General features: G+C 40.2%; 1 protein-coding gene across 3 annotated transcripts in view; it reads left to right on the top strand.

Moving 5' to 3' along the window:
- The window catches only part of ANAPC4 (anaphase promoting complex subunit 4), a 32948-nt gene extending 25200 nt beyond the window's left edge, over window positions 1-7748 (top strand). For 2 of the 3 annotated variants that reach the window (XM_007091131.2, XM_015541586.2), the window contains exons 21-28: window positions 2319-2416; window positions 3282-3343; window positions 3422-3460; window positions 3557-3658; window positions 4877-4951; window positions 5904-6077; window positions 6771-6894; window positions 7393-7748. In XM_007091131.2, the coding sequence (XP_007091193.2) occupies window positions 2319-2416; window positions 3282-3343; window positions 3422-3460; window positions 3557-3658; window positions 4877-4951; window positions 5904-6077; window positions 6771-6894; window positions 7393-7617 (899 nt within the window). In that variant the 3' untranslated portion in view covers window positions 7618-7748. The remainder of the gene's footprint in view (window positions 1-2318; window positions 2417-3281; window positions 3344-3421; window positions 3461-3556; window positions 3659-4876; window positions 4952-5903; window positions 6078-6770; window positions 6895-7392) is intronic. The other variant, XM_042984832.1, reaches the window with a different exon arrangement.
- Window positions 7749-9785: the final 2037 nt, after the last annotated feature.

Genomic DNA, 9785 nt, shown 5'->3' with positions numbered 1-9785 from the left:
TGCCGGCCGGGGTGGCATCTGGGCCCTGTCACTAGAGTGGGCTAATGCTGGTTCTGGGAACTCTGATGGGCTAAAAATGGGCCCTACCCTTTTTGTCTTGACATCTGTGACTGAACAGGAAGGCCTAATCTTAGCTACAGGCCTCATGTTTAACCAAGATGCACTTCAGTATCACTGACTCCATCTCCTAAATGCTCGAGGTTTTGCTGGTATGTGATTTGGGACAAGCTCGTTAATTCTCCAGTTTCTTAGTCTAGTGTGAAGAAATACCCGCTATTATTATGGAACTATTAAAACTTTAAGGAAACTTCTTTCTAGCACTTTGCAAAAATTACGTGCTAAGTGCCCGATAGAGGTGCTTTCTCAGGGTCCATGAGAGTCAGTGTTGTGTTGGAATCTGCTCTACGACTTCTTAGGAATGTGGCTGAGGGTGAATTGTCCAACCTCTTTGTACCCCAGTTTTCCCATCAGTAAAATGAGGATGATAGTAGTGCCTCCCTCAAAATCTGTCGTGAAGATTAACTAAATGTAGATAAAGCAGTTTGTGCCGGCACATGGCTCATAAGCAGCCAGTGTGCTCGCAGCTGAGCTGTTTTTACTCAATACACTTCTGACACCGGGGCGCCTGGATGGCTCAGTTGGTTAAGCATCTGGTTCTTGATTTTGGCTCAGGGCCTGATCTCACCTGTTGGTGGGATCGAGCCCCGTGTCGGGCTCTGCGCTGACAGTGGGGAACCTGCTTGGGATTCTCTATCTCCCTCTCTCTCTGCCCTTCCCTGTCTCTCTTTCTGTCTCTCACAAAAATAAATAAACTTAAAAAAAAAACAAAACAAAACCTGACAAAATGGGAGCTTTTTCTCTCCTGAGACCAGTTCTCAGGTCAACTGGGTGCCCGATGTCATCAGTTCCCCAGGTTGCCCACATTTCTGTTGCTCCCCCTCTACCACCACCTTCAGGTTGATAATTTGCTAAAATGGCTCATGAAACTCAAGCACTTTACTTAGATTTACTGGTTTACTGTAAAGATACAACTCGGAACAGCCAAGTGGAAGAGATGCGTAGGGCAGGGTATGGGGGAGGGGCTCGGAACTTCCCTGCCTGCTCTGGGCATGCCACCCTCCCAGCACCGGGAAGCCCTCTGAAGCCCACTGGTTGGGTTTTGTATGGGGGTTTCATTATGCAGGCATGCTTGATTAAATCATTGGTTGTTGGTGATTGAATTCCACTCCAGCTTCTCTCCTGCCCTGGAAGTCGGGGGATGGAGCTGAAAAGTCCAGACTTCTCATCAGAGCTTGGTCTTTCTGGTGACCAGTCCTCATCCTGAAGCTTTCCTAGGGATCTACCCACAGTCGTCTCATTACAACAGAAGATGTTCCTATCACCCTTATCACTCAGGAAATTCTCAGGGTTTTGGAGCTCTGTGCCAGGAACCAGGGACAAAGACCAAATGTCTTTCTCTGCTCCCACAGCATCTGTTACCTGTGGGGAGCTTATAATGTTGACCTGATTAAAGCTCACTTTGTCCAGCATAGCTGGGACAGGAGATGCTGCAGGTGAGGGAGAAGCCCGCAGAACTCAGTAGAAGAGTGCAGGCCTGGGAGGCAGAGGGTTTGATTTACAGGTCTAGATTGTTAGTCATTTCCACACTGGGCAATTGCCCAGATCTTCTCTGTGCCTCATTTTTTAGTCTGTAAGTTGGAGAGTGAGATGCTTACTTTGCACAGCTGCTGTGAGCAGTAGGAAGAACAGATACAAAGGACCGGAGCGTAGTTGGTATCCATAAACGCTGAATCATACAGGACTGTCTCCTGGTAAAGTAGCCTTTTGAAAAGTAAAGAGCGTATTTACACAGCACTAGTTTCTCGTCTCCTGTTTCTGTTTTTAAGTATTATACTCTTCCAGAACAGTGCTGGACTGTTGTCACCCCATTGTGGCAAAGAGTAGAGAAGAACAAACTTTATTATATGTCTTTTGGTTCCCAAATGATCCCCTCCTCATACCCAGTGGAAGCATACTATTTGATTTTGGTAGGGAAAACAGAATAAAGAATACCAAGCTGCTAGGACTTGGATTGTAGTTAAGTGCGGTGGTTTTTAGGGGGGTACTTAGGGGTGGCAGCAGGCGATGATGAAAGGCAGAAGGCCATACTCGTTTCCAGTGAGGTGGGTGTGAAGGATAATGAAAGGGCCAGGGAGATTTCCACTGCCCCATAAGCTGCGCGGGCTGGCTCTGATGAGATTGTTTTCTCCTAATCATTTGGTTTGCTATAGCTTTGTGTTTTTGTTTTTGTTTTTCTTTCTCTTTTTGTTTGAAACCAGAAAGTCCTTTGCTGTTTCCATATTATCCTCGAAAATCATTGCATTTTGTGAAAAGGCGGATGGAGAACATTATTGACCTATGCTTGCAAAAACCAGCAGTAAGTTTGAAAGAAATGCATGTCTTTGAGTAGGAATGAGAATATCTACAGTATGTGGCTCACTTATGCAAACGATCATGGTTATTAAGGTGAGCCACGTGAAAATGCTGATAGTCAACTTCTGGCTAACAAAAATGGCAGTTTCATATGGTTTACCCTAACGTTTCCTTTTATTGTTAGTTCCTTACATAAATTAAAAGTAACAAATACAGGGTTACTGAAAGGGTTGGCATCATTATTATTTGTTCCCAGAACAAACTTTCTTCCTTCCTTCCTTCCTTCCTTCCTTCCTTCCTTCCTTCCTTCCTTCCTTTTTTAACGTTTATTTATTTTTTGAGAGACAGAGAGAGACAGAGCATGAGCAGGGGAGGGGCAGAGAGAGAGAGAGAGGGAGTCACAGAATCCGAAGCAGGCTGCAGGCTCTAAGCTGTCAGCACAGAGCCCGACGCAGGGCTTGAACTCACAAGCACTGAGATCATGACCTGAGAGGAAGTTGGAGTTTAACTGACCGAGCCGCCCAGGCGCCCCCAGAACAAACTTCTTATAAACAGTCTTAGTTATGGGACTTTTGTGTCTCCAGCTGACTCCTGCAGGAGGGAGGATGGGTGTTCTGAGACGCGGGGCTGGGGTGGGGGTTCTTAGCCTTCCGTGCACTTCTCTCCAACATCCTTTTCAGCTCAGAATTTCTGCTTTCTCTTTTCCTTACTGTTAACGACTGTCATTGAAGTTTCCTGTGAGAAAGCTTTGTGATCTAGATGGTTTTTTACTAGATTTGAACAGCGATGGTCAGGTACTTTGTGTAGAGTATCTGTGTGTGTGTGTATGTACATGCTTTAATTGTGTTTTTAAATCTGTTTTTATTTAGGATGTAATTGGAAAATCGATGAATCAAGCAATCTGTATTCCATTATATAGGGATGCTAGAAGGTAATTCTGTTTCCTTTTTGGATGGTAAAATTCAGCGGCCAATTTAATTTTTTCTTACCTTTTCTTCTTTTGTTTTAGTGAGGACTGTACACGCAGATTGTTCAAATTTCCTTTTCTGTAAGTGTGTTTCTCCCCATCTTATGTGAACAATGCAGTTTTGTTCTCTCAATGATAGCTAAATATCATGTTTTGATATTAATTTTTTTTCCTTAGGTGGAATAATAAAACCTCAAATCTACATTATCTTCTTTTTACAATTTTAGAAGATTCACTTTATAAAATGTGCATCTTAAGGAGACATACTGATATTTCCCAGTAAGTATTAATCTAAAGTTTGAATTAGATAAGATTGTATTTTTTAAAAAATTTTTTAATGTTTATTCATTTTTGAGAGAGAGAAACTGAGTGGGGGAGGGGCAGGGAGAGAGTGAGATACAGAATCTGAAGCAGGCTCCAGTCTCTGAGCTGTCAGCACAGAGTCCAATGTGGGACTCGAACTCACGGACTGTGAGATGATGACCTGAGCCTAGGTCGAACGCTTAACTGAGCCACCCAGGTGCCCCTATTATTTTTAATAGTAAAATGTACAGCGTCCCTTCCCTACATTTTGGGGTTTAGTTAAGCCACCTTCTGACTTTAGGCTTGTCACTGAACTGTCCTTAGTCTTAGTTTTCACATCATTAAGATGATAATGCCAAATCAGGAAGCTATGTGATCCCTTCTGATTCTGGGTTATTAATTTTATACAGGTATAGCTATGACATGTACGATTTCTTTAGGGTTAAGAAAAACACAACAGCAGAGCACTCAGGATTGTATCTCATGAATGTGTAGCAGTTCAAAACTGTGTTTTTGGTTCCTTATAGAAAGGATTTTTACCTCAGGCTAAGTTTGCCTTGCATTAAACAAGAGGCCTTGCCTGTAGAGACTTCTTTTGAGAATCTGAAATGAAAATTCTAAAAAAAAAAATCATATACAGAATACCATTAGTATCTCAAATAGCTTTTTTTAAAGTTTATTTTGAGAGAGAGAGAGACAGCACGAGTGGGGGAGGGGCAAAGAGTGGGAGACAGACTCCCAAGCAGGCTCCATACTATGAGCACAGAGCCCTCGAACTCACGAAACCATGAGATCATGACCTGAGCCGAAACCAAGAGTCGGACACTTAATCAATTGAGCCACCCATGCGCTCCTCAAATGGTTTTTAATCTGAATTTGAAGGAAGTTTTTTGAGGCCAAGATGAGGCCAAAGAGAAATAATTTGGTTGTTCCAAGTGCCCTTAATTTTTTAAGGTATCTAGCTACTTTAGTGACTAAGATTTTAAACCAAGTTGTCGTTTTGACGTAGGTTTGTCTATTTAGGCGTTTAAATTAGTTGTCAGTGTTGAAGAGTGAACATAATGGTATTTTGGTCTGGGGCTTGCTGTTCAGGTAAATATACTAACGCTGACAATACTGTTCTTTCAAGCATTTAGATTATTGGCTATCCGGGTTTTTCCATAGTCTTTTTTTTTTCCTCCTTCTTTCTTCAAGATCTGTAACTAATGGACTGATTGCTGTTAAATTTGGGAGCTTCACCTACGCCACAACTGAAAAAGTGAGAAGAAGGTAAATCTTGAATCTTGTTTGGATGAGATTGTATGTATATATGTACGATATGTGTGTATGCTTAATAAATGCAATTTTAGAAATACGGTTAGACTCAGTTACAGTGTTGATACCGTCCTTAGGAGGCCTTTGTAACTTGCAGCGTAGGGGACAGGATTGCTTATGTGTGTTACGCTTTGCTTTGACTTAACAATTGAATGGAACCTTCCTGCCCTACAGGAATTTATACAGCTGTGGTTTCCTGTAATTAGTACTTCTGTGCTCCCCTGGCTGTTAAGAAAGGGTGGTCGTTCCAAGGGGTATATGGCTGGAGTTCTTGTTACAACCAACAGTAATGTGAGGTGGTGTCGTTCTCACTATTCTGGGAGGTCCTTAGGATATAAAAGGGTAACGTTACCAAAGTCACCCCTGAGTGTGTGGAATGAACACTAATCATAGGCCAGTCTTTTTCTCGTTCTCTTTTCCTTACATAAAAGGAGTTTTTAATGATGACGTCTTTGAAGTTGTTGTGACTTTTCCTGTGTGATCTTATTTTTACTTTTCAGTCTAGTTAGCCCAGTTTCTTTACTCAGTAATACCGGCGAGGTGCCATTCATGGAATTTCCACAGGCTGAAGGCCTAACTCTTGATACCAAGAGTGTTTTGGAACTGTGAACCGACCTCACCCTCACAGACTTTTCTTTTTTCATGATGACCTGTTTTTAGGGCCTGGTTGTATTTGTGAATACTCGGTACAATAGATAACTGCCTTGAGTGCAAACTAATGATATATTTTAGTATATGTGCTGCCGAAGCGAGCACTAACGATATATTTTAAATGTAATTAAATAGAATGTCACTGGGTTTTTGTTTCATGAATGTTTTTGTGTTGTACCAGTAGCATGTTATGTGTACAGTATTTTCTCAATAGTCCGGATCATCTCTGACATAAAAGAATGTGCTTTACTTGTAGCACCTACAGTTGTTTAGATGCACAGTTTTATGACGACGAAACCGTAACGGTAGTTCTTAAAGACACAGTGGGGCGCGAAGGAAGAGACAGACTCTTGGTCCAGTTGCCGTTGTCTTCAGTGTATAACGGTGAGGATTCGGCAGAATATCAGTTCACTGGGGATTACTCGACAAGGTAACCACCTCCTTAGTAAGAGTATCTCTCTGTCATGACAGTTAAATGTTTTTTAATGTGTATCGCACATTTTAGTACCTTAGGTATGGTAGACAGTGGTAACTAGGAACAGTGGTAAAGTCAGCTGAGCAGAAGTACTATATTTTATTTAAGAAAACACGGACTTCGGCAGCTCTCCTACCCTTTTGCTTTACTAATAAATCAAGAAGCATTTGCTAACATAAGGTGGGGAATTACCTGGAGTGGAGAATAGGATTTCTGTTAGTTCTGTTTTCAAGCATAGCATTAATCTCAGGTGATAGTAGAATTAATTATTTTAGATTTGCTCTTAGTGTCTTCCTACCAGAATTAGGACCTCGGTAGCCACATGGAGTGTACACAACCAATTCCAGAGATGGTTTTAGTTTTCTTAGATTTAAGTGAGTAGATCCCTCCTCTAATTTAAAAATGTGTCCATTTGCTTTCCTTGAAAAGGGATCAAAAACCGTAGTACGATGACATTCTGGCTACTTGGAATGACGGAATTTTCCTAGAAGATAGTATCATAGCTTTTTCGATCGTGGCTGATAGAATTCTATTGGAAATGGGAGTATTGGTAGAAATGAAACCCATGGTGGATCCTGTTACTACCCCTTGTAAACCAGGGAGAAGATCCCCTTTTCATTCCTGGGTTGGTTTCTTTCCCCTTCCCAGGCTAGATGAACAGCGTAGTGCTATTCCCACACGTACCATGCATTTTGAGAAGCATTGGAGGTTACTGGAAAGTATGAAAGCACAGTACGTTGCTGGGAATGGTTTTCGCAAAGTATCCTGTGTGGTAAGTATTTACAGATTATTTACGGACTCAGTAACAGGAAGAAGTGACTTTGGATCTATGAGGTCCTTTCAGAAAGTGTAAACATTTTGTGATGTATTGCTTTTATTGATTATGAGCGTGTTGTGGTCTTAGCTGTGTACCTTTCTTGTTCTGAGAAGTCTTACTGAGTAATAACAATTGTAGATGTTATTTATTTATTTATTTTTTTTAAGTAATCGCTACACCCAAAGTGGGGCTTACACGTATGTCCCCGAGACCAAGAATCGCATGCTCTTCTACCCGAGCTAGCCAGGAACCCCTGGCTTTTAATTATCATGACATTGTCACTGTTACATGTAGAGATCCTTTTGCAGCAAATGAGGCTGAGTTTAGTGGTTTTGTTGTAAATCAATGAAAAATAACTTTCGTATAAGACCATTCTTCAGATTTCTGATTTCTTATGTATCACGTATTAGTTAAGCCATTAATTTAAAAACTCTTGAACCTTTTCTTCTCCAGTTGAGCTCAAATCTCCGTCATGTAAGAGTATTTGAAATGGACATAGATGATGAATGGGAGCTTGATGAGTCTTCAGATGAAGAGGAGGAGGCCAGTAATAAGCCTGTGAAGGTAAAGGAGGAAGTGCTTTCAGAGTCGGAGGCAGAGAACCAGCCAGCCAGTGCTGCTTTAGCTCCAGAGATCGTCATCAAGGTGGAAAAACTTGACCCTGAGCTGGACCCCTAATCTAGCTTGCCATTATTTTGTACATTCTCATTATGTCAGGAAGGACATGGGGGATGGACTAAGATGTTTTGTACCACTCTTAATTTTCTTTGTGTAACAAAGAAATAAACCATAGATTATATTTTTCCTTATTCTGCTTCATCTTCTCTTAGTGGTGTAGTCACTATGATAGACTTTCTTCTTGCTGAGATTTCTTTTTAATACTGTGTGCAGAATTCATGTTTAAAGTAAAGGTAAATTGAACGGGAAGAGAATTTCAGTCTTTTCTGTTAAAAGATAGGTACTAGAAATCATTCCTAGATCAAGAAGAAATTAAATTTAAACAATCAAAACGTAGATTACATTTATTCCTGTTTTTTCCATCTTCTTCTTTCTAGTTTATTCCAGGTCTCCAGAATACTTTCAAAATTATGTTTTCAAAGTAAATTACACTGCTTTACTGTAATGCTAAACAAGCCAGAAGATGGATACTCCCTTTACGATCTAAATAGCAAAAACACTGTTTGGCGCCGACGTGATTATCTTCTCATTTTGTTGCCATATTTGAGCTCTGAATTCTTTGAATTGGCAGCATTTAGATGTGTCTTTTTCCTCTGTTTAGAATTGGTCAAGGACACACAGTGGCTTTCTGTGTAACGCCTTGGGAATGCTAGAAATGTGGATCAGCTAAACCTAACTTCACGTTGGTGCAGATGAGCTGTTAATTTCCTGATGCTCATTCCTAAAGTTGAGTGGTATTATCATGTGGCTTTCAAAGAATTTCTATTTTATATATGAATTGTAGTATCAGTTCACCAATAAATGAAAAGAATGACTTTTTAAAGCTTTAAATATCTTTGGGTAGGAAAATATACTATAATCAGAGGAGTGGGTAACTGCAGGGTTTTGTGTCATTTGTCTGTTTCTTTAAATAGTAGCTGTTACACTTGGATTGTAGGTACATCATGCTTTAGACACTCCAGGTACCTCAGTTGGTCTGGTCTGTGTTGGTTTAAAGAGAAAACTGAAGAGAAGCCACTATTGTGTGTGTGAGCTTGGAATTCAGAGCTGTGATCTTCAGGAGACCGACTCCTAGCATACAGCCTTGCACGTAGCAGGCCTTGAACATGATTAATATATAATTTACGTAAATGCTGATTGGTGGTTGGTCAGTTTCATGGCATAATGCAGAGTGTCTTGAATTAACTTTTATAAGCAAGAAAGGTAATCTGTCAGATGACATTACAGCTTGTTAGAATGAGTTACAGTTTCACAATGAGCAACCAGTTCTTTATTAGACAGTAATCTGCCCCCATGTGACTTCAGTGTGAAATTTATAAAGATTTTTGGATACGTGCACATTTGCTTCCTGAAGTTCCAGCCTAGGGATAAATCGAAACCAAGACTCCCAGACTCTGCCTTCATCCTGAACCAAGAATCAGTACTGTTGATGTATAAGCTATCCCATAATGTCAAGTTAAATTAATATGTATCATCCTTAATCTTAGGAGAATTGTTTTTTCATTAATTCTTTCATTAATTCATTAATTATTTTAATGCATATGGTAAATATTTAGGAACTGGATTTGTATGATATCAAAGTGTAGAAAGTTTTGAACTGATACCTGAATTCCTTTTTAAGGTTTAATAAGTAGAATGCAGATAATCTGTTTAAGTTTAGATACAAGCTATGATTTCCACACCATTGGACACTTTGCTTTTAATGTTTAGGAAGAATTTGACTATTGTAGACTATCATTTTATTTCCAGTTTATTTAACAGCAGATGCTAAATTTGAGTTTTGAATTTAGTGAGTAACCAGCAAAGTGGGCTGTGGAGGACCTTGGGCAGTGGACTTTTCCAGATGCAGGCTGTGTGTGGAGCTCTGGGCCCTGACCTTCATACAGTGGGCATAAGCGAGTACCTGTCTAAAGGTTTGAGGGCTAAATGGGTGTTTGTAGAGCATTGTGGTTGGTACCTGAGACACCTGATGAAGATTAGCACTTACTGTAATTCCCGCTTCTCTTTTCCAGGATAAAATGTGTTGATTTTTTAGAAATTTAAATAGCCTTTGTTTTTTCTTTTTCTTGTTTTTCTTCTTCTTCTTCTTCTTCTTCTTCTTCTTCTTCTTCTTCTTCTTCTTCCTTTTTCTTTTTTCTTTTTTCTTTTTTCTTTTTTTTTTTTCTTGG

This window comes from Panthera tigris, chromosome B1 (genome assembly GCF_018350195.1).
Source record: "Panthera tigris isolate Pti1 chromosome B1, P.tigris_Pti1_mat1.1, whole genome shotgun sequence".
NCBI lineage: Eukaryota > Metazoa > Chordata > Mammalia > Carnivora > Felidae > Panthera > Panthera tigris.
This window is presented reverse-complemented; position numbering and strand designations above follow the sequence as displayed.